Source organism: Ceratotherium simum, chromosome 2, assembly GCF_057802395.1.
Source record: "Ceratotherium simum simum isolate JZ-2026a chromosome 2, ASM5780239v1, whole genome shotgun sequence".
Classification (NCBI taxonomy): domain Eukaryota; kingdom Metazoa; phylum Chordata; class Mammalia; order Perissodactyla; family Rhinocerotidae; genus Ceratotherium; species Ceratotherium simum.
The window spans coordinates 16728339-16752805 of NC_141901.1; the positions used below are offsets into that span (position 1 = coordinate 16728339).

Below are 24467 nucleotides of genomic sequence, written 5' to 3' on the forward strand. Positions count from 1 at the left end.
TACTTTTCTTTGTAATTATTCTTTCCTTGTTTGATGAATGTCCATTTTTCTTTTTGTTTTTTATAGTCCTGGAATGTGCAATATGAAATTATGACTTATTGGAGAAGAGTGATTATTTTAATAAAGGGAAGATAGCATAATAGGAAGCTTTGAGTTATTATATTAGACTTGACCACTTTATATCTGGCAGAATTGTTTTAAAGAATGTGACTGAGCGATGGAGTGATTATGTGAAAAAAACAACAAAAAGGAGTCTTGAAGGGAAAGGGCTGTATAGTGAGGGTGTCTTTGTGTGTGTCCAAGGCATTGGCTTGTTATGGGTCTCAGAGAGGAGTATTTCAGAAATTCTCTCTTTTGATTGAGAATTACACTTCCACTTTTCCCATTTTCAAATGGCACCTTAGGAATATTTAGAAATCTTCAGAAGAGCTTGCAACTCTTCACATCGACTGTGCTGTATTAAGCCTGTCTGAAAGATCCCGATAGCAGGGGAAGACTACTTGTGTGTGTTTGCACACTTGGATGGCAGGACTTGAGACCAGATCAGGATCTAGTGTGTGTCTGCATATCGGCAAGAGTGTGTGTGTGTCTCCTTAACATGTAATTCTTCACAAAGGAAAGAGGTATGATGATAACATTTGCCATTTTTGTAGAGTCAAGGGATAGAACCAATTAAGACTGTAGTTGATTTTTTTTTGAAACAGAATGTTATTCTATGTTTCATTTTCTGTGGAAAGAGATCTGACAGTATTCTTTATGTGGGGATCTGAATCTCTGTTTTTAATAACTGATTCCTCAAATCTTAATTCAACCACATTTTTAATTTTTTAAATTTTATTTATTTATTTTTTTTGTGAGGAAGACTGGCCCTGGGCTAACATCTGTGCCCATCTTCCTCTACTTTATATGGGACGCCGCCACATCATGGCTTGACAAGCGGTGCATCCTTGTGCGCCCGGGATCCGAACCTGCGAACCCCGGGCCGCTGAAGTGGAGCGCCTGAACTTAACCACTATGCCACTGGGCTGGCCCCAAGCATCCTTTCTTGATATAAAGGGGAGGATGAACACTCAACTCAGAAAAAACAGCTGGAAACACCTGACAACAGAGCCGAGACTCTGACTCAGAGCCAGAATGCGTTAGGGGAAAGGCAGCCCCTCAGACAGGGACCAGCTACCTGGTTGATGCTGAAACTCTTTTTCACCAACAAGAGTTGCAGGAGACTCATTCATTCACTTGTTGATGATGTATTTAGCGAAAGCCTGCTATGAGGATAACATAATGCAGGCACTCTACATAATAAAATGAAGGGGAAGCTATGTCCTCTGCTCTTGAGAAGCTTACACAATCGTTGATGACACAAGGCAGACATAATTGAAAAATCAAATAGGAATGTACTAGTGAAGTTATATCCATGACAACAATGACAGTGAGTAAACAAACATTCACTATATGAATGATATTGAAGGTCTGTGAGTTTATAGGAGGTAGAGATCATAGAGTTGGAGAGTTTATGGAAGGCTTCATGGAGGAGGCAGAATTGAATTGAACCACACCTTGAAGGATACCTGGGAGACAGAGAAGCAGAAAAGAGGAAGGATGTTCTTGGGTCAATCTGAAGTAGGTGCTGTGAGCAGGAGTTTTGAGGTAGGAGTGGGCACAACATGTTGTAACTATGTTAATACTATGGTATGTGGAGAGATGGTGTTAGAAAGGTGGGTTGAATTCAGATTGTCTTGAATTGTCAGGTGAAGGAGTTTGGTCATTTTTTGAGGCAGCAAGGAACCACTGAAGTTAAGTGATTGACAGGGAGAATGATGTCATATGGGTAGCAACTGGAATTTTAGGAGTGGGAACAAGCAAGCAAATGGAGGAATTAAAATAAATTCACTTTTAAACACACTGAGTTTGAGATGATAAAGGACAGTCCATATGGAGATACCCATTACCTAATTGGGCATGTGGATCCGGAAATGAGGTCAAAGGTGAGGGTTAGAGGACCAGATGTGGAAGGAGAGGGGAGAGTTGGAACTGTGGGTAAGGGTATGACCCCAAAGGGAGAGAAGTCAGAGGGACAGGAAGATCAAGGGGTTGAGGACAGACCCATGCGTGCTCCCACAACAAAGGGAGAGGAATAAGAGAAGGAAACAGACAGTGAGAAACTGGGAGGTGTGGAGATTGGGACACTAGGAGCGGGGAACTCGAGAAGGAGGGGAGGGCAGTGGTGCCAAATGCTGCAGAGTGGTCAAGGAAAAGGAGGGGAAAGCCAGGAACACGAGGAGGTCAGTGGGGGTCTGACTGCAATTTCTGGGGAGTAGAAGGAGCAGAGCCAGCGAATGGCCTGCCCAGGTGCACGTTTCAAAACTGGCCTTAAGTCCATATCATATGGGAATGCCTTATTCACTCTGATTATTTTATACCGGGTGGGTGTAACCAGCTGCTCAGTGGAGGAGAGAGTGGGAGAGAAAGGGTGTGGTGATGGACAGGTGGCGGCTTCATCTGCTGATGATTCCAACCCCAAGAGTCCTGTAAGAGGCAAGACTGGTGGGTGTGGTGGCATCGAGTTCTCTTCTCTGGGCCTTCAGAGTTTCTCTAGGCTCTGTTTCAGCCATGAGCTGCTTTTCCTGCTGTTAGGACACTGTCTTCCAGAGGGAAATGTGGGGATTGGATCAAGACCAGCAAGCTCAGAATACAGCCCAGGCACCCTCTCATCCTAGGCACTGCCTCCTTTGCTCTAGCACCCGACACCACGCCTGACTCGTGAGGGGCTCATTTTATGCTTGCTGAATGAATGAATCAGCCTGAGCCCCCCCAGGCTGAGCCAGCTTTGCAGTGTGTGGGCTGTATTTTGTTTTCTGAGTCAAGAGGCCAAGGGGGCGGATGGATGGGCGTGCTTCCGTCAGTTGTTGGCACCCTTAGGGGCCGCTCACGCCCATCAGCAGGAGTTGGAGCTCTGCGCTCTGCGCTCTGAGGGGTAGTCCTGCTGCACTTTGCCTTGGCCTGGAAGCAAGGCTGGACCCTGAGGATGGGAGCCGAGGTGCAGTGATGGGGTAGGGATCCTGTGACTTTCCCAGGGATCCTGTGGCTTTCCCAATAAGGGTTAATGTCTATTAGGTTAAACATATTTGACTTTTCTCCAGGCTGCAAAAGAAAGGATTGAAGTGGTAATACTAGAATCTTCGTGATCCTAGATACACTGAAAGAAAATAAAAATGCTAACTGGTTAATCCAGCCCCTGCATCTTGCCTCCTCTCCACGGCCCAGGCACTCATGTTCCATCCTGCTGGTCCACACTGCTTCTCCATACCTCCAGCGCCTTCTCTTTCAAAGGGATCTCACTGATTCCTCCCTTTTCCTGGCTGCCTCCCTTCTTGGCTCTCCCCCAGTGCTCTCTTATGGTGCACACTACATTCTGCCTGTATTGAGCCCTTTATGGGTATGTTTTTCCCTTCTCCTCTCTTAAACTGGAAGCTCTCAGAAGCTGTGCTGTCCTTGAGCCTCAGAATCCCGGAACAATGCCTGGCACGTTAACAGGGTTTAATGAGTATTCATTAAATAGGCTTATGAATTAATGAATAAGTAAACAAATACATGTCTCTCCCAGGTACCAAGGCCTTGGGCTCCTCAGATTCTGGTCTCTAATATTTTTCTTTCTTTTCTCTTGTCCCCCATTTGTCTTTCTGATCAAGTCTCAGGCACTTACACTTCTCGGCTCCTCCGTCCACCCCATACACAACAAGCCATCCCTGGGCCGCACTTCTGAAGTCTGCTTTCAGAAACGGAAAGCTGCCAGATGTGTGGTGTTTGCTGGGTGTTGCTGTGGTCACAGCTACCATAGCTGAAATGTATTATTTAACAAGCACTTATGTAGTGCTTATTGTGTGCCAGGGACTGCTCTAAGAGCTTGACACGTATCAACTAACTTAATCTTCCTAACAGCCCTATGGGACAGGTGGTATGCATTCTTAGAAATTTCACCCTCTGGGAGACTCTCTGGGAGAGGTCACGCCTTACCTCTCCAAGGTCCAAGATATGCCTATGACCAGACTCTTCAGCGAGGAAAACATTATTTTGACTTGCAGCATGTTAATAGTGGCCACACATTGGAAAGAATCCTGATCTTATTATCCAGCTCTGCTATTTCCTAGCTCTGTGCACTTGGACAAGCCCCTGACCCTCCAGGCCTCAGATAACAGAATGTGCCTCACAGTCCTGCAGTGAAGATGCAGTGAGATACGATTCCCAGGGTTGGCACCTAGGAAATATTGAGTTGTCATAAATGAATGGTTTTAAAAACCATTTTTTAGCAAAATTTGCACATCATACTTGGCTGATAGAGTGTTGGAGCTGGGGGGTTTCTCAGGCATAGGTTTGAGACATGCTGGTTCTAGGGACGGACATTATATAAAGATGTGAAGTTATGTTTTCACCCAAGTCAGGGCTGTAAGGTATTGTGGAAGCCACCAGCCTCCCAAGATGTCTGCATTGCCATAACGCTCCACTGCTCTGCTATGAATGTGCACACAGTCTCCTGCCAACTTTTTTCTTGAGAACTCACTCCCAACCCTCTCTGCATTTATGTTCCTTAGAGCAATGCTTTGCATAAGAGTCTATTTCTTAGAAAAGCTCAACAGGGGAAAAATAGAACAAAAAGGTCTCTGATAGCTTATGCCTAAACTATCTGAGTGTAACAGGCATAGTAGGGGGAGATGAGGAAGCCGGGATGGTGGGAGGGGCACATGCCTTTTGGATGAGGCTAGATTTGCAGACTCCTCAGTGATGGGCTAAAATCTCATATGAAGATGGCCCAGGGCCTGATGGATCTGGGAAGAGCTTTGTGAATGGGAGAAGTGGGCAAAGTGCTTCTCCAACTTTACCACTCACGTATATCCTTCTTAGTACAAACTCGCATGGCCTGCCAGGTCCAGGGGAGCGTGGCCACCTGATTTCCTTCCTTTTCCAGAGGAAGCTGGAGGGACCTCGTACCAGTCGCCTCCTTTCCTGCTTGTACTTTGGATGGTACACTAAAGTAGAGGGGCCACAGGGTGAATGCTTTGAAATTGAACTGTCTGCATAGGATTAATAATCTAGGAAAGTTTTTCACTTGCTTCCTCAAATCCTTTTGGGTTTCTACTTTGCAGGTCACTGCTTGCAAAAACACGTAGAGCCTTTGGCTCCACCATCTTAACTTGTGTGTGTGTGTTGACCTTGTGGCCAGTGTGTGGGGCTGCCCTTTCCAAGTACTGTAAGATGGGCCGGCTGCATTGTGGTGAAATCTGGGGCTTCGACCTCAACAAAGTCCCATCAGGAAGTAGAGGGCTGGTGACAAGAGGTCACCTCTTTAGGAATGTCTAGGCGCTGAGGTGTGGTGCCTGGGGTGCTGGGCTGCCAAGGACCTGTGCTCACAGCGATGTGCTCACAAGTGACCAGTAGATGGTGCTCTGACAACAGGAAAATACCGCTACTGTCCCTCCTGGGCTGGAAACGGATTTTTGGAAACCGGCTTCCAATCAGAGTTACGACGAATTGCTGATTTTGTACATTTCCACTTGTGGGTCTTTCATAGGACAGTGGAACTAGGGACACCACAAGGAGAATGCCCACCAAATTCCCTTACGAAGAGCATTATGGTATTGACCTGATCTTGGGGTTTTCTCAGGATCCCCCTGGGTGTTGAGGGCAGTAGACGTGTTCCCAGTTAGGCACCTTCCCAGCAGGATCCCAGGAGCATTTGCCCAGTGCTCACATTCAATTTGAGGATGGTAAGCACAGCATTTCCATAGGTTTGGCGTGATCGTATAGTTTTTTCTCTTGACAATGAACAATTTGGAATTACACTATTACTGCCCTGAAGAGACTAGCCTGGATCTTAGAAAGAGCCATGAAGTGGAAGTTGGAAGATCTTTTAGAAGTCCAGAATCTCCCTCTTATCAGATGTGGGCAAACTACTTAACGTTTCTGAAACTCTACTGATTTGTCCACCAAATCAGGGTCATAATACATGTGGTGCCAGGCTGACCTCTGAGGTTTGGAGTGAGGTTTATATAAACTGAAAACTATTAAATACCCATAAGATATGATTCAACCATTAAAACTGTAGCCCTCTGGGGGCCGAGAGAATGGGGGCATTGGAGAGCATGAAAGAGGTTCAGAGATCTCAGCAGTCTCAAGAGCTGTGACAGCCAGGTGGGGGGTGGAATATGAGCGTGTGCCTTCCTCCCAGCATTACTGCCCTTAGGCCAAGTCCATTCCCCAAACCATTTATGCCATCATGTTTGTTTCTGTCCCCTTGGGCTGCACCCTCCAAATATTCCCATTTGATACCTCCCTGACAGAGGGGAGGCACTAGTGTGCCTAGTGCACAAAAATATTTGTCAAATGAATGATTTGAATGAATTTTGTGCTATGGAGTATGGTCCTGCCTGAAAATGTGGATTTGATCATTTCTGAGAGCCCTTTCTAATCCTATGTAGTTTATAGTGTTAGTGAGACAGCCATTTGTGACTGATTCTAAATGACTAACAGGCTGATGGGACGGCACGGTTCAGAGCACCACCTTCCCTTCCTCTCCTTTCTGCCTAGGTATTCAGACAGAAAAGGACCCTCCAGTTAAGGTAGGTAGAAGGACAGAGTGTGGCAGTGAGGTGAGATCAAAATACTAATTAGAGCTGACTCACCCTGAATAGTAATTTGGCCTGAAACCAGCTCCCCTGAATCAAAAGGTCAGCACGCTGTCCCCAAGGGCAGCAGTGCCTCCTGGGGGTGGACACGATGAGACCATTCCTGTGGATCTCCAGTACCCAGAGAATTTCCTTCACACATACACATATACTTGCATACATTTTCACACAATAGACCCCTGCCAGTGCTCACATGGCCTTGCCCACACAGACACATCCGCGTAGGAACACACAAGCCTCTCACTCAGATGTCATCTCTCTTCTCACCAGTTAATCTCACAGACAGAGCTACTGCCTTTCACGCTCAGGAAGCCACACTCACCCATGACTTCCAGCCTCTGGGCTTTGGTCAGTCTCTGTTTTCTTCCTCAGCCCCTTTCTCCCGCCCTTCTCTTCCATTGCTCAGGTGGGGAAGGTTTGGACAGGACTATGTGTTGAGGCCAAGGCAGGGAAAAGCAGAGGAAGGTGTGCTCCAGCTAGTGTGGACATGGAAGGGGCAACTGGTACCTGACCTCAGGTTAAACCAGAGTCGCCTGTGGGGAAGTGCTTGGTCGCTAAACCTAGGGACTCCTTCTCTGGGGCCTGGAGTCCACCTTTCCCACTTCTGCAGCTCAGATACTAATTCTGTTTTTTTCGTCATTAATGGGGTGGCCTTGAGGAAGTCAGTGGAGCTGACTTGAGGGCAAAAGATGGGAGGGGGAGGATCCCCGATGGTTAAAATTTTGAGAAGGGTGGTTTTAGCCCAGAACTCACCATCTAGGGCCGCAATATCTGGACCACCCTTCCAGGGATGGACGCACAGGGCTCTGCTAGAGCTGAACCCAAAAGCCCGCCCCACATTGCCCCGTTTGGAAGGCGAGGGCGGAAGCTCCCGGTGGGAGTTAGCACCAACACCAGAGTGCGGAGTCCTCAGAGGTCCTAGCGTCCCTCACGGGACCTCCAGGCTGCTAAGTGGGGAGATAGGGAGAGGGTGCAGCCTTCTCCGCGGAAATCACTGGGCAGCGTTCGAGACTGTAAGATGGGGAGAGGTGGCGAGGGGGCTCCGGTGCGCAGCTTGTAGCCCGCAGCGCGCAAAGGCTTCGACTCCCCGCGAGGGCGACCGCGGGCCTGGCCCCGCGCCGGGCACCTCGCGGGACACAGCAGTGGCGGGCGCCTCTTCGGCGTGGACGGAAGGCGCGAGTGCGTGCGCGCGTGCGTGTGCGCCCCCGCCGGGCCTCGGCTCTCTTGCGGAGACTCCGCCGCGCCGCCAGCTGCGCCCGCCTCTTTCCTCTCGGAATTACTTGGGGAAAGGCGACTCTTCCTTGGACCTTTGCAGAGGTGGCCTACTACCCTCTGGCTCAATAAAACAGTAAACCAAACCAGCATCCCAGGAACCTCCAGCCGGGTTGGCCAGGGTCTTTCCGGCTCCATCCCCGCCCCTCGCGTCCTCGCCGGCCCCGCCCCCGCTTCTCTTGGCGCTCCAGTGCGCGCCTCGCTGCGCCTCTGCGCTCCGCGCGCTCTCCCCCTCCTCGCCTTCCAGATATCTCTGCTCCACCGAGGGGGGCTGTCAGGGTGGAAAAGAAAGACCGAGTCGTTAGTGAGGAAGTTCGGTCCTTGGCCAACTCAATGTCAGGCCACCGCTAGGCTCGGCTGCAACCTGTTCCTCCCTCGCCCAAGTGCTCGCCCGCCGCCCGCCCGCTCCCGCCCTCTCCTCGGCGCAGCCGCGGATCGCTGTTGCATGCTGATCCGGGGAGGCAGCGGCGGCGAGCGCTCCGGGCGGATGCTGGCACTTGGGCTTGGCTGCTCGCTGGATGCTGCTCAACTTCTATCCCAAGCGCAGGAGCTTTGAAGTCATTTGTTCCTCTCCGGTTGGATCGACTTCTTATTTCGATATTTTGGGCGTTGCGGTTTACGCAGGAACCTCAATACCGCGCTCCCCTCCTCCCTCTCTCTCTCTCTCAACCTTTGGATGCGTCTGTACTGGCAGATTTAAAGACCCAAGTCTTGGCTGTGGAATTTCTTAAATGGACTTGCAGGGGCTGGCGTTATAAAGCATGGCACCATAACCCCATCGTTGCCTTTTCTTTCTTTCTTTTTTTTTTTTACAAAAAGTTCTTTTGTTTTCATTTTTCCCCTCCCCCCACCAATAAATCACGAAACTATTACCTAGCCGGCCGGTGTCTGCCTCTCTCCCAGAACTAGGTGGTGCGTCTGCCAGAAGAGGAGCTATGTTTGAAGAGCAGCCTGCTCCACCCCTCTCCTCTCCAGTCCCTGAACGCCACCACACACTGGCATTTTGAAAAAAAAAAAAAAAATTGCCTCCAGAAACTGAGCATCCCCAAGCCCTTCCCCCCCCCCTTTTTTTCCTCCTTGAGGAATGGAGCTTCGCAGAGGTTGTATTTAGATTCAACAGTTCAGAGTGGCGGGGTTGCTGCTGCCGCCTCTCCGAAGAGCTCGCGGGGCTCCCCGGAGGCGGTGGTCCCCGTGCCCGTCTGGATGCTGCTCTGAGTCTCCGTGTGTCTTTCTGCTTGTTGCTGTGTGCGGTGTTCGGCCGCGATCACCTTTGTGTGTCTTGTCTGTTTAAACTTCAGGATGGCTCGCTTCGGGGAGGCGGTGGTCGGCAGGCCGGGGTCGGGCGACGGAGACTCGGACCAGAGCAGGAACCGGCAAGGAACCCCCGTCCCTGCCTCGGGGCCGGCGGCCGCCTACAAGCAATCGAAAGCGCAGAGGGCGCGGACTATGGCTTTGTACAACCCCATTCCCGTCCGGCAGAACTGTTTCACCGTCAACAGATCCCTGTTCATCTTCGGAGAAGATAACATTGTCAGGAAATACGCCAAGAAGCTCATCGATTGGCCATATCCTTTCTTGCCCACCATAACTCCCTTCTCTCCTTTTGCATTTCTTCGGGTGAGGGGGGAAACCTAGCATGGAATTTATCCCCCATCCCCTTCCTGGTGCCAATTTGCCCCTTTGCTGAAGTGCACTCTTTACTTCGGGACATCTAAGGGGCAAGCTTGGTGCCTTAGAGACCAGTGTGAGCACTAGTGTTTTTCAAGGTAAGACTTTGGTTTTTGATTTTTCCTATGTGGAAATCTCTAGCGTCCCTGGGTGCATGGTGTTGCGGTGTCTGCCCCTTCCTTGGCTGGGCTTTGTCTCATTCCCAGGACCCCCCCAGGCCCTTCACATAGAATGGGTTGCCCCTAATTTCAGGCTTCTTTCATACTCAATCTCCCTTTTTCCTCTCTGAAGCCACCCTCTCTGCCCCCAGCCCCACCAGCTAGGGAGACACCTGCACCATCTCCCTATATGTAAGTTGAAGCTCCATGAGGGGATTTATCAGTTCAGAAGCTTCAAAAGTCTGGGCCAAAACCCTGTGGACAAATAGACAAATGATAAATAAAACAGGTTTGGCTGGGGACCCAGCTAACTCTGGGGACTATGTGAAAGTGGAGTGAATGAGTGTGCCAGGGGAGGCAATCTCTAATGACACAGCCCAGGCAGCTCAGAACTGGAGTTCTCTTCTCAGCCAGGGAAGAGCAGTTCAGCAGGGCCCATCCTTTCCTTGGTCCTGGGTTGGATACTCCTGCCTCTTAATTCTTGATCCATCTGATCTGCTGGATCCATCTGATCTGTGCATCTGCTGGGCCTCAACTCATCAGCTGAGGGCTGCATCAGCTGAGCCCAGAGGTGTGCAAGCAAGCTGTCTCTCCCTAGTTCCAAAGGAACTGCTCTCCACAAAGAGCTGGTGGGGGTGTCTCTGATGGTGGTGGTGTCAGGGTGAACTGGGCGTAGAAGGAGCTTCTTTGCAGGTTTAATCAAATGCGCCAAATGCAGGCTGTTGATTAGGCATCTCACTGCCTTGTTCTTCACTAAGATTTTGGGCGTGTGGCAAGGTCTTTGGGATTTGGGGGTTGGTGGGGTGGTGAGGGGGATTGGTAGGAAGTAAGCCAGGAGGTGGTGTTAAATATGGAGGTAGGCTTGGAGACATGGGACTTTGGTGCTTGTGGAGAGAGATTTCTTGGGAAGGATGCACCTGCAGAGGAGGCCCCTCCTCTTCTTCCCTATCCTCCCTCCTTCCCACCTCCATCCTCACTCTCCAGGTGTGCAGCAGTGAGACAGCTGGGGCCCCGGTGGGTCTCTAGTATCAGTGAGGCACTCTGCTCACTTCCCCCAGGGCCTGGGCATCTCCCTGCTACCCCTACCCCAGCCTCTGGCCTTCTCCTCCTTCCTCCCTAGTTCCCTGCCTCAGCAGCACCGCGATTGGCTGGCGCGTGGTGCTTCTAGGCAGCACCCCTCATTAGAAACGAAGGAGCATCTCTAAGCAGATATTCTTCCTGCTGCAGCTCGCATCCTCCCACAGCCACCGCTGGCTGGGCTTCCTCTCTCCTCCTCCTTGCGCTCCCCTCCCCCTCCCACCCCCACAGAGTGATCCGGGGCCATACTGTGCCTGAGTTAAACGTATCTAGGGTGGGGGTATTGGGGAGGGGGAAGGGTCCAGTCTCTGCAGTCCCGCCTGCCGATGCGCTGCACAAAGCAGACAGATCTCATTGTGTTGCGTGCTGCGGCTGCAAACACTCCTCTAGTCAGGTCTCTGCTGATTTCCCCAGCAGGGCCCCCCACCCCGCCCGCTTTCCACAATTCTCTAACATTTGCCACCCTCCCGGTGCTGCTCTACTGTGCCCCTCTCTTAGGGGCGTGTTTACTCAGGCGCCGTCCGGTTTCCTTGCGGTGGATAAACCCCCCCAGCCGCCCGCGGGTGGCAAAGTGTGCCAGCAGACATCGTTGGCACCTCGGACAGCGCCATCGAAACTCTCCAGGCCCCCAGGGCTGCACGATCACCTGATTTCAGCACCTTGGGTACTTCCGGTTTGGCCCAGGCTCAGGGGCTGGAAATGCACCTTACCTACACCACGCGGTCGCCCATATTCACGTTTTCTCTTCTGCTGCAAAGACACCGCCTTTCCACCAGGCGCTGCGAGCGCAAGGTGCGACTGTGGGTTTTACTCCGCCCTTTCCTTGTCTTTGGCCAGGATGGACCAAAGAGTCAAAGGAAAGACTAGGAAGGTGATTTCAGCATGTGCTCAGTGCCTTGGCCGTGAGCCCCGTCCCAGTGGTCTCTCCTGTCCCCATAGTTGCAAGTTTTGCAGTGGTTCTACAGCGTGTAGGCTGCTGTAACAGTGTTCAAAGAACATCTGCTAAGGTGTGTAGAGGAGCCCAGTTGGAAAATTTAAAATACACCAGGTTTGGTTTTTCCTCCTGGCTGTACAACGTAATTGACTAATATATTTCCCTGGTGATGACCATTTGGAAACATTGCGCTTCTGTGGGTTCTGCGTTTTCTTCAATACTGCATCTAAGTTTCTAGTAATTTCCCTCCCTTTCTAAACATCCAGCTTCCTGAAATATCTTGCTGTTTCTTACTGGGAGTCAGTGTGAGTAGAGGTTACCAGTCCAGTTTCAAATCCCAGTTCCTTCACCAGGTCTGTGACCTTGAAAAGTTACTTCAGTATTCTGTGACTCGGTTTCCTTATCTGTAAAGTGAGGATGATGATAATGAGTTCCTGGGAGAATTAAATGAGTTAATATATGTCAAGTTCATACAACATTGCCTAATTACCCAGTAAACACTACCTGTTATTTATTGTTAATGGAGTCCTTCAGAAATTTCAGAATATCTGGGGGGGGGGTGCTTAGTTCTAGGTGAGCTAAGTCTTTTAAATTTTTGCCTCTCAAAGAGAGCTAGGAGCAACATCTGCATCACCTGGGGGCTTGTTAAAAATTCAGAATCCTGAGCCTCACTTCAGACTTACTGAATTAGATCTGCATTTTAATAAGATCCCCAGGTGATTAGTATGCACATTAAAGTTTGTGAAGTACTTCTCTGCTCTTTTAAGGGCCAGATTTTTGGAAAAAAGGAAGGCTGTTCAGAAAACATGTCAAGACCTGCTTTGAATTGACATATGAACATGCGACATGCTTGAGGATTTTGATTATTTGTGCACTATGCCTCTTGAGATCTATCGTTTATTGGCTGCAGAGAGTCACTGTAGGGCTAGGAGGAAAACGTGCACTTCTGTGTGCTCTGTTAGTGGTCTCAATGCTGCATATTACTGGTCTTTAATCAGATTGGCCTGAAAAGATTAGTTAAATAAAAGGAATTAATTTAATTTATACTCGTAGGACCCTCTGGCTTGGGTGGACTTGGGGGTAACCTTATCCAGTTATTAATAGACAAGATCTAGTTCTTATGGGAAGAAATGCCTAAGATAACCCAGATTTGGCATGAAAGATGGTGGCAAGTCAACAGCCCACTCTGAATGTGTTTCATTTTTCTTGGAAGCTACATCTGCATAGGAGGATAATTTTATTTTCTTATGGCACTCTCTCCTGCAGTGGATACCATAACCTTTTTGAAAATGCTAATCTGATTTAAAATGTGATATTACATTTTATATGATTCCTCCTTTTCTTTCTTGCTCATCTAATAAAAGAGTTCTCTTTTTCTCAGGGAATTGGCTTCTCTGTCATCCCGTGGTTACTGTGCCATATGCTTACCCGCTCTAACCCTTCTGTGCCCAGGCCCAGTTCCCCTGTGGATATACAAGATCTCCCTCATGGTTTGTGAGATGCCCCACACTTGTTTGCACTTTTCTAGGTTGGAGGATGAAGGGAAGAAATGGTATGTCTGTCTTGGAGACTCTGTGCCGTTGATGGGCAGTGGGAGATTTTTTCCCCACTGATGGTATGGGTCATCTCAGCAGGGGAGCATGTTTCACGTGGAAATGAACAGGGTTTAAAGTAGGAAGATCAAATGTGTTCGTAGCCACTGAGATGATGAAGCTCATTATAATGCACCTATGGATATTTGTCCATGATTTCTTATTGCAGAGAATTTTGTTGTAGCCCCAGAGGACTCTGGCTTTGGGTCAGAGGTTATGTGCTTTATTATGGTGAATTTCCCATTGTAAATTGTCCAGTTATTTTGGAGGATTTTGGTGAGGATTACTGAAAGCTTTAGTTCCCAAATCTCCCATTTTGGCGTATACTTTTCTCCTGCTTTGGTTGCCTATAAATATACAGCACCTTGCAGGATAGTAGACTGTAATCCTGGCAAGAATTCCAGGTTTGATGTAACTCTAATGGATCATGAGTCAGAGCACCTGGATTAGGGCAGAGGGTGGCAGCTAACAAGGACGGAGTCTGTAATTATATCCAATGATCAGATAATGCAGAAAGGCTTCAGTCTCATGTGTACCTGGGCACAGATGCAGACAGTGGAACAGATAGCGACTGTAACCGACACTGAGGCTGCAGGATAAAGGTCTTCGTTTTCTGAGGCTCCCAGGACAATCTCCAAATTGCTTGCTGGCTTTGCCCTTGAAATGAGGTGTGGGTCATGTTTCCTGCGGAAAACAGGCTGTGACTTGTTGTGGGGACACGTTGTAATTGGGATGCAGCCTGGAAAGTGAGTTGGAGTGAAGGAGTTTGACAGAAATGAAAGGACTTGAGGATGGGGACAAAAATATCTTGGATGTGATAGTTTTCTCTGTTGCTTTGCATGTCATTATTACCCCACTTGCTTTCCCTGCAATAGACGCCATGTACACTATGAGTTAAAGGAGGCAAAGGAAAATAACGAGCAGAGGCCTCCTTTTTATCTTCTTCTGAAAGATCCAGACTCTGGAATTATTAGCTCGATCCAAAATTGCTTATCTCTTTTTAGCTGTTGCTGTAGAAAACGTAGGTGCTTTTTTTTTCCCCTTCAAACTCTGCTGCATTTTCCCCTCTTTATGGAAACATCTGGTTTCTTTCCATCTTCATATTCGTAGTTAAAATAAAACTGAGTCAAGATTTGCTAAGCTATCAGAACTCTTGCAAACCCTTGACTCTTGTGTTCCATCAGCAGATCAGCAGCCTCCTTCATGTCATTTGCAAGGCTGCCTGGGAAGCTGCAGCTTGTCAAAGCCCGGCCTTGCGATCCAGCCCGTCAGAGGCAAGTCTGCTGATCTTATTTTGTTTATCACTGACCGCAAAGACATGAAAGAGGGAACCTAAACGTGCCTGTAATTAATACCCTTTTATTCAAGGAGAGAGATACCAGGCCCTTTTCTTCGCTTTCTCTTTCTGTTCAGTCCGCGCCTTTTCATCTCTCTATATTTCTCCCTCCCTCATTTTTAGGGTCAGCCTTTGTGAATAATGCATTACATGTGTGGATTTTTCCTAGGATTTTCAGAAAAGGAAGGCTATTTGTTTTCCTCTTGGATATGAGAAAGGCCAGCTTCACACATCAACTTTTCCCTCTAAGTCCGCTGTTTTTTGCAGTGGCACTAGGACACAAGGAAAGGGTAGTTGGGGAAAATAAATCTCTTTTTGCGTGCTTTTTCTTGCTGATTTTATAATGACTGGCTCCTACCCAGGCCTGCTACATTTGGGTGCCCCATAAATATGCAGCGACTCCCCTCCTCTCCTGAGAGGACGTGGGTAACAAGAAGATATTTATGTCCCCAAGTACTTGTCGCTCTGAGTCTGCTTGTCATCCTGGGTCTTCATGCTGATAAAGGCCGAGCCACTGAGCTAAAAAGCAGGCTTCTGTAATCTTTTCTTTTCCAATTCCAGTGTGAATTCACATAGGAATTGGGGAGGGGATGAGCAGCCACCGAATTAGTGTATAACTCCCCCCACCCCCACCCCGCTGCACGCACACCACTTCTCCCACCACTGCCATGTGACTTCTGAAGCAGTCCTTTTCAAAGAGGGATAAAAGTGCCAGAGACCTGTGTCAATGCTTCTCTCCCCAGCGTTCTAAACCTACACAGAGAGGACTCATGTGTGGGTTCACTGGTTGTGTTTCCAGCGTCACTCTTAATTAAGGACAGAAAGTACAGCACAAAGTTTTTAGGCTCCTCCAACCTCGTGGTCTCTTATATGTTAAGCCTACTTCGGGGAGATGTTGATGGTATATTTTTGCTCACTCAGTACCCCGAGTATGCTTACTTAATTTTCCGTTCCCTTCATCTTTGGCCAGTCTTTGGCTGTAAACCCTGATGAGTCCCCACGTCCCCATCTCTGGAAAGCAAGCTGCAGCTTGAAGTTGTGTCCTTAGGAGGGGGAAATGGGTCAGATTAAGGAGAACAGCACTGAATGACTTTCAAAGCTGTCGCTTTCCCAGTAGCTCCCCCACCCCGCTCCTGGCAGAGCAGTGGGTACTACTCAGGAGCTGCTTTTCTTATTGTGTTTTGAGTTCCAAGTTTGTAGGATAGACAGTTCCACCCTTAGCCCTCTTGAATATTAAAAAGAAAATGAAAGCCTGCAGTAGACCCATCTTTAAAGCAGTAGTTCATCCCAAAGGCAAGTGGGCAGGGCTTGGTCATGTGACTCAGGCCAGGCTCCAGCTACAGGCTCCTGAGCTCCAGGCATGTGGTGAGCTTCAGGAGAGGCCCTGCCTGGCCCCTGGGCCCAGTGTCTTTTTGGCTGTGGGTGGGTGATTTGAATCACTGTTGCAACTCTGCATAAATTTGAGGCTATTTTTTTTTGCTGCATTTGGTCCTGCTACATCTGTTCCCCCCTTCTCTGGAGAATTTGGAAAGCCTGTTTCAGATGTGTGCCTTAGCTTTCTGGAGGCTTGTGTTGTTAAAGTAGGAGTAGGGGGTGGGAAAGGGGTGCGTGTGGGGAGGATGTCTCTCCCCTTTAGGGGAGAGATGAAAAGGATGTGGCTAAACAGTGAGTAACGTTCAAGGGGAAAGGAAGAAATGCTCTGGTCCGTGGTCAGGAACGAGGCTCATGGTGATCAGACTCCGCTGTCATTTCCGTGGCTGAGATGCAGGGTGCTCTGTGGCTTCGTGGCCCCGGGAAGAGGCTCTGTAAACTAGTGCCAGGAGGAAATTAGTCCTCACAAGTCTTTCCCAGGCTCCAGCTTAGCTGTAGGTAGGAAGTTTTTCAAACTTTCTGTGCCTCTTTCTTGATTTCCACACCATTGTCTCATGGGGCTGGTCAGAGTCAAAAAGCATGAAATGGATTTTCAACAGTCACTCACTAACGTCCTGGCAATTTCCAGCTGTATGCTGTTGGGAACGATTTTGCTGCTGTTCCGTCGGTGACTTTTCTTTTCAGCTGGTGATTTCTGTCAGCATCAAGGCTAATTCCTCATTTAGTTTCTTCGTGTTGAAGTCATCCATATGCACTCTGCCTGGGTCATCTACACGCTGGTTCTCAAACATCAGTGTGTCTCAGAATCTCTTGAAGGGCTTGTTAAAATACAGACTATTGGACCCCACTCCCAGAGTTTCTGATTCAGTAGGTCTGAAGTAGGCCCTGAGAATTTGCATTTGTCACAAGTTCCCAGGTGACACTGATGCTACTGGCCTTGGAACCACTCTTCTACACAGTTTTGTTATCTGCCTGGCAATGCCTTTAGAGAAGGCCAGTCTTACAAACTGCTCGGGAGATTCTCCATCCCAAATCTCTCTCCCGTATACTTGCCCAAAGCCCTGCTGCTCACAAAAGCTTGTTCTTTGCGTTCAGGGAGTGAGTCTTTCAGACTTCTCTATCAAAATGTAGGTGATCTTGGGGGCGGGGACATTGTAAGCTAATATATGACATTATCAACTTAGAGTTAGGTCGTCTTATTCTTTCTGGCCTTATAACCTAGAGCAGGCTCTTCTGAGAATTGGCATAGGACGTGCCCCATTTAATTCTAGCACCTAACACAACGCTGGCACTTGGTGGGCATTCGGTAAACTGTCGTTGAATGATCTACTTAATCGGTTACTATTAATTCACAACAAGCATCCATGAAGTGCCTATTATGTGCCTGGTGTTGGACTGACCTGGACCTGTAGGACCAGCTGTGGCTCTAGCTGGGGGAGAGGAGGTTGCTAGGAGGTAGTAAGGGCGCTGGGTGGCTGGGAGGGATTGAAGGGTCATTACATGGGAGTTTGGAGGTTGTCATAGACAAGCTTTACCTACTTCATGGTCTTGCTAAGGATCTCTCCAGTTTCTCTATTACCAAACACAGGCTGTGAAAAAAGTACATCGTGTTTGTTGTTATCTGGCATTTTGTTATACAGAACTCTGTATTAATTGGCACCCAGAGATCTATAGCATAATAACAATTGAGATTTGTACTGATGGCCCCTAGACACTGCAGAAGGCCGTAGCACTTTCTAAGTATCACCAATGAGGCATCCATTACATCATGTTCGACGTGGTTTCAATGGTGTGTGCACTTTATAGTAGTCAGAGCTTTCGCAAATTGTAATCCATATTGATTATATAAAGTAGCTCTTTATCACTTTTTTGGTTAAATTAACCAAAGCGTTCTTCTCCAGCTACACCAGATGACAGAGGAATTGCTGCCTTGTTCTAGAAACCAGTCCTTTCTGCTCTAGAAATACTGTAGGACCTGGAGATGAATCCTGGTACAATTGTCATGTCATCTGGTGGTGGTTGGAACAACGTCATTATTTTTTTGATGGATTGATAGCTCAGCAGGCTTTGGATTTACTGGGCAAGTTCTCCAGCTGGTAAGCTGGTATTACATCTTACTGGTGTGCTTGTTTCTGTAGGCTAGTGTTGAAAATGAACCACGAAGATTTCCTAGAGAGCTTCTGATAGGCGTCTCATCAAGAGATTGACAGATGATACTTTCCCCAACTTGACTGATTATCCACCTTGTGTGCGTTGGGCTGTTTCCATGCTCTTTTTTACTCCCATCTCCTTTCTCTTTGATCAAGGTCAAGGGACTTTTGACTTGAAGCTGTTCAATTGCAGGGTGATGGTCTTTGGTGCCTAAAGCCCTGGAACTTTAGAGTTGGGAATGACCTGAGTGGCTGTCTGGATAACATCTAGATGACTCTTTTTCGAGTACTGGGACTGTTAGGTCCCTCCACTACGTGTTTATTTGCTTTCTGTATTGGGATCACAAATCCTATTGAAATCTGATCGATGTAATGGACCCCTCTTTTCTGAAAAATATACATATAATTTTGCATTCTATTTCAGGGGGGTCCATGGATCACCATTTAAAAATGTTGACTGTGTCAGAAAATTCCCACATTCTGGGATGTTGGGATGCTGGGCCATCAGAAATAGTGACTCCCAACCCAACATCAGATCCTTCAGGTACAATTATGACAATAACTCCATGTAAAGGAGCTACAGAGATATGTGTGTGCTAGTGCATCAGCCAGACCGCCATGATAAAACACAAACATTCTAACCAAAGGGCGTTAAGTCAATACAGAACTCTTTCTACATCACCCTGATAGATGGCTTCAAGCTTCCAGTGACAGTGCTCTTCTGTTATCAGAAAACTCAAGGTGTAGAAAGTTGAAATATTGCTCCTTATAGCTTCCACCTGCTTGTTTTTCCCCCGTTTCTGTTCTGTAAAGTAATACAGACCCAATCTCCTTCTTGTTCACTTAACAGCCCTATGGCACTGAACAGTGCTGTTGGCTAGAACCTTCTGTGATGAAGGATATGTTTTTGTCTGTGTTGTCCAATGTGGTAGCCACTAGCCACGTGTGGCTCTTGAGCACTTGATGTGTGGCTATTGTGACTGAGTACTAAATTTTAAAATTTTATTTAATTTTAATTAATTAAAATTTAAATAGCCACACGTGGCTAGTGACTCCAGTACAGGACAACAGAGGTGGAGAGGATAGATAATGAGTCAGAAATTCTAACTCCTGTCTGGGTTCTGTCATTTGTTTGCTCTGTAACTGGCAAGGTTCCCCTAGCTTGCTGTGCAGGGCGTCTCATGATCCACTCTACCCATGGCTGCAGTTTGCCTCCACCATCGTAATTACCTTCTCTCCAACTGTTCCAACGACTGCTAATGCCTGAAGGCACCATCCTCTCTTAGGCCTATGTGCCTATACTGCTACCTCTGCCTGGAACGTCTTCTCTCTCTCCCTGTGACTTCCTGGCTTTGACTATTCTCAGAGGTCATTTCCTCCAGGAAGCCTTCTTTGATTTCTCTCGACAGAGTAAGTCCAACTCTCTCTTCTAGGCTCCCATGTGGCATCTGGTTTATTACTTTATTGTAACACTTACCATATAGCTTTCGTATTGGTTTAAAATCCCTTCAAGGGAGGGGTCATTATCTATTAGTTTTTTAATTACCAGAACATAGAACAGTGCTTATTGAGATTTAGCATATTTGTTTAAATTAAATTTTTTATTTTATTTTTTTTAAGAAATGAGATTCTATTTTAGACTTGAGTTGAGGTTGTAGTCAGCTAAAAACCCTGGATCTTTTCATGTGAATTGATGACACAGTTAGTTTTCCCTCACTCTGTTCTCATTCAATTTAATTTTTGAAGCTAAATTTGGAACTCTGTGTTTATTTCAACTACATTTTACCGCCTTGCTTTTGAGTGGGGCCAGGGAATTAATGTTCATTGAGTATCCACCAAACTTCAGAGTCCCTACATTTAAACAAAACAACAATCCAATGAGATAAATGTTATTATCCACATTTTAAATATGCGGAAACTGAGGCCAAAGAAGATTAAGTCACTTGCCCCAGGTCATCACCAGTGAACTTGAACCCTAGTGGTCTGCCTCCAAAGTTTAAATGATTTCCAATACACATTGTCTCTAGACTCTGCTGTTTAATGAGTGAGCTCTCTACCCTGAGCTCTGCGTTGTCTGCAGCCTGGATAAGCATGCGCTTTATGCTTTGTTCAAGTAATTGATAAAAATATGGTTAGAATCGGGGACCCCCCTTCTGTGTATCATCAGTACATTGGTCAGTACTCATCACCTGTTCAACTTTTCTCGCATTTTCTGGACTGCTTTAACCAGTTGACATGTCTGTTTTGTCTGTAAGTATATTGTGTGAGATCTCCTTGTCACATGCTTTGCTGAAATCAATACACACTTTTGTAACAATTTTGTGTCTATTTTAGGCTAGGATCTAGTATCTTCCTTTCTCCAAAGTTCACCCTAGATATCGTTTTCTGAGACTCACTTGCACAATATTTTATTTTTTTACTAGACGATCGCAGTGTCAAACTCTAGCATCTCAGAGTTGAGAGATATTAGACATCATCTCGTCCTTGATGAAGGCTTTGCCCTAGAGTTTAGGATTTACTAGTCCCTGCTTGGAAGCATTCGAGTGTCATGGTTAAAAACATGGCCTCTTGATTCATATCTTGGTATCATCTCCACCACTTCCTAGCTGTGTGCCTGGGGGAGCTGCTTAACCTTGCTGTGCCTCAGATTCCTCAAACATAAAATGGAAATAGGAATTTTACCTATAGGGTGTATCTTATAGGCTTTTTATGCAGAGCAGATGAGACAACACATTTAAGATGTTAGAACAATGTCTGGCACATAGTAAGACGTGAATAAATCTTAGTTGTTAGCATCTGCTTAACTCTGGATGAATCAACATTAAATTTCTGCAGCTAAAGGGGCTGGCCTGGTGGCCCAAGCGGTTAAGTGCGCATGCTCCGCTGCGGTGGCTTAAGTGCGCATGCTCCGCTGCGGTGGCCTGGGGTTCGCTGGTTCGGATCCCAGGCGCGCGCCGACACACTGCTTGGCAGGCCATGCTTTGGCGGCGTCCCATATAAAGTGGAGGAGGATGGGCACGGATGTTAGCCCGGGGCCAGTCTTTCTCAGCAAAAAGAGGAGGATTGGCAGATGTTAGCACAGGGCTGATCTCCTCACAAAAGAAAAAAAAAAAAATTTCTGCAGCTAAGTTTTCTCCTTCTAACAATACCATCTAGTTTCTTCTGACTCTTGTCAGGTTTCTAACCCCAGCGCTGCCAGATAATCAGATAATGTTTATGTGACCTCGAGTAGGTCTTGTGACCTCTCTGAGCCTCAGTGTCTTCAGGTGGAAGGTGGAGATCGCTTTTCCTGCCTTACAAGACTGCTCCAAGGTAGCTTCAGCTAATGTGTATGAAAGCCCTTTGTAAACATGCTAGCTATTAGGACTAGTGTTAATGTTGAGAGAGGGAATAAATGTCTAACATTTATTATTTCCTTTGTGCCAGATTGCTGTGCTAAGTGCGTCCCATGGATTACTGTGTTTATTCCTCATGACAGTTTATGGGGATATGCATTCTTGTTTTCTACCTCTCACAGTTGCGGGGATTAAGGCCTGGAGAGGTTGACTCATTTGCTCAAGATTACCCAGTGAGTGAGAGCTGGAGGCCTGGATCAGAGCGTGCTCTCAGCCACAGCAGCTAGATGGTCTTTCCACGAGACTTATTTTTTTTTCTTCTCAAAGTTATTGGGTTTACATTTTTTAAGATAAATTTAAAAATATCTACATCAGAACCTGTCTTTCTTCGTATGTTTCTAATGCTGATTTTACACTGATGTTGTCCCTAAGGACACATTTGGATTTATAACCCAGAAAAAATATCTTCAGGAGCAATAATGGTGCAGAATTTTCCCAGCAAGCTTTTGATAAAAACAGATGAGATATTCAAAATCATCAACCTTAAATTCACTGGATTTTGGTTTTGTTTGTACGTAGCTAGAAGTTTCGGATGGCCTGATGGATGGCATATGGAAGGATCCCCCCTGGAGTCCCAGCTTGGTCTCTGGGCAGATTTTCAGGTGGAAGGTGGAGAAGGCTGGGGTTACCAGCCTTCTAGCTAAGTACTCCATGTCTGTTCAGGTTTCTGGGTTTTTAGAGTCTCCATCTTTGTTCTGTCAGAGAAGGGAGTCAAGATTGGAGTCTGTGAACTGTGGAGGAAGATTCTGAAAGGGTTAGAGGGATGTGACAGGGCGGGGGAAATCTCCATGGCTTAGATCCCTTGGACGTTTGCTAATGAACTTGATGAAGGTCATCTGACTATGACACTGGAGGATGTTTTACCTGAGGGAACTGGGTACTGGTGTAGATATGAATGGCGAACTAGGATGTGCCACTTGGCTTCTGGAAACCAGGCAGAAAACTCTGAGGAAATTAGGGAGTGGGCCTAAAAAAATGAAAGGAACTGCCTCTTCTTTCTGCTAACTTTGGATTGTATTTGCATGAGAATTTGTATTTATGAAATATCTGAGCCATATGGACGCACAAGGATGCGTGTGTTCTGCTGATCTGTTGATATGAGGAGCAGTTGAAGGATGTGGGCTTGTCTGGAGGTTGGGGGGCGGGTGGATGTGGTAACATGAGGAGGGGGCAGTTCTGGGGAATATGGGTCTGTGTAAATTCAGAGGATCTGGACATTTTGGCAAGATAATGCTCCCTTCTCATAGATATGTATGTATGTATTTATTTATTTTTGAGATTACATCTGACCCTCCTCCCCCAAAATTCTATGGATAAGGATGTTACATCTTCTCTGGGTAACCGCATTCCCTGGTGATGATTAGAGAGTAACAAATAAATGCCCACCCCTGAATGTACAGGCTCAGAAAGACTGAGGTCATTTCTGTCACAAACATCAGTAGACAGGCTTAAAAGAGCAAAGCAAAGGCATAGATTCTGGGCAATGAGAAATGCCCAACAACTTTCCACATTTGTGCCATAGAAGAGGCTGGGTTCAGAACAACCCTGCACAATTATAAGGTTTATCATCTCTCTTTTTCTCTTACCTTCGTCTATTTTTGTCGTATAATTTTACCAACATTCTCTAGGGATCATGATCTAGGCCTGGAGAGTCATCCGTTCCTCGGTATGTATGCCTGGGAGTGGACAGAGGAAACTAACCTTGAATAAATGCCTATTGTGTGACAGACACTACATACCGTGTGCTTTAGAGATGTATATCATTTAACTGAACCCTGTGTGAAGTGGATGTTATTGTTCTCATTGTGCAGTGCAGATGATTAGCTCAAGGTCACAGGTAGATGTGGTGTGACCGACTCCATTGGCTATTCTCTTTCCATTGTACAACACTGCCTCAGGTCAGACCAGAAGACTAGCAAGGACTCTTCCCCAACAGAGCATCCTTTTAGGATGACGCTGTGAACTGCTTGCCTGTGTGTGTAGCACCCATTGGGTAGGAGGCTAAACCCACGGAGGAGTAAAGGATCAATAGATGGGAAAAGAGCAAAGATCTCTTACTTATCATCATGGTCATCATGAAACGGGTCTGAGACGTCTTGCCCTGTGTCATTGGAATGCGAGCTTGAGTTGGAATTGGGGCTCTTTGCTATTTTGTCTTTCCTTCACCAAAAGCTCCCCTGTCACCCTTCCCTCACCACTCTGCAAAGGACCTCTGGTGTGGAAATGCCAGTTCTCCTTCTCCTTTTAATATTAGCATGTGAAGTCCATTTACTTTTTCCAGCCCTCGAAGAAGTCTACTGTCAGTCCTCTCCTTTCTGGGGCACCCATAGTGTGAATTGTAGTGTGGAGGAGGCAACTTGAATGACTTTTTCTTGAACTTTCTTCTTACTGAATGCTTCTGCCTTTGCAGCTTGTTAAGGAAATGGGAGTTGGGGGGATAGGGAGGCTGCAGAAAAGACATTAATATCCCAATAGGAAGTGTAGAAAAGGCTTATAATAGGTTTATGGAAAAGCAGCCTTATGTTCACCCCAGCCTAGCCACCATCATGAGGATTCTGATTTTTCATTAACTTCCTCTTAGAGAAGTTTCTAGCCCACCCAGCTTGTCGTGGAGCTCCTATTCTTAAAAATTTAGAGATATTTCCATTGACTTTAGACACCTTAATGGTATTCTTGGGTGTGCCAGGATTTCCCTTTTGAATGTTATAGTTGGATATCCTCGTTAGTAGCTTCACCCAAAATGGCTTCTCTCAGTTCTAATAATGGATGCTCCTCCTTTCTCTCTCACTTCCCTTCCCATCGCGCTACCTATTAGCACCACAGAATAATAGAAT

At 47.0% G+C, this 24467-nt stretch overlaps 1 protein-coding gene across 1 annotated transcript in view; it reads left to right on the forward strand.

The window, feature by feature from the left end:
- Window positions 1-24467, forward strand: part of CACNA1E (calcium voltage-gated channel subunit alpha1 E) — a 372240-nt gene that overhangs the window by 65143 nt on the left and 282630 nt on the right. The window contains exon 3 of the mRNA XM_087438754.1: window positions 9251-9517. Coding sequence (XP_087294880.1) covers window positions 9251-9517 — 267 coding nt within the window. The remainder of the gene's footprint in view (window positions 1-9250; window positions 9518-24467) is intronic.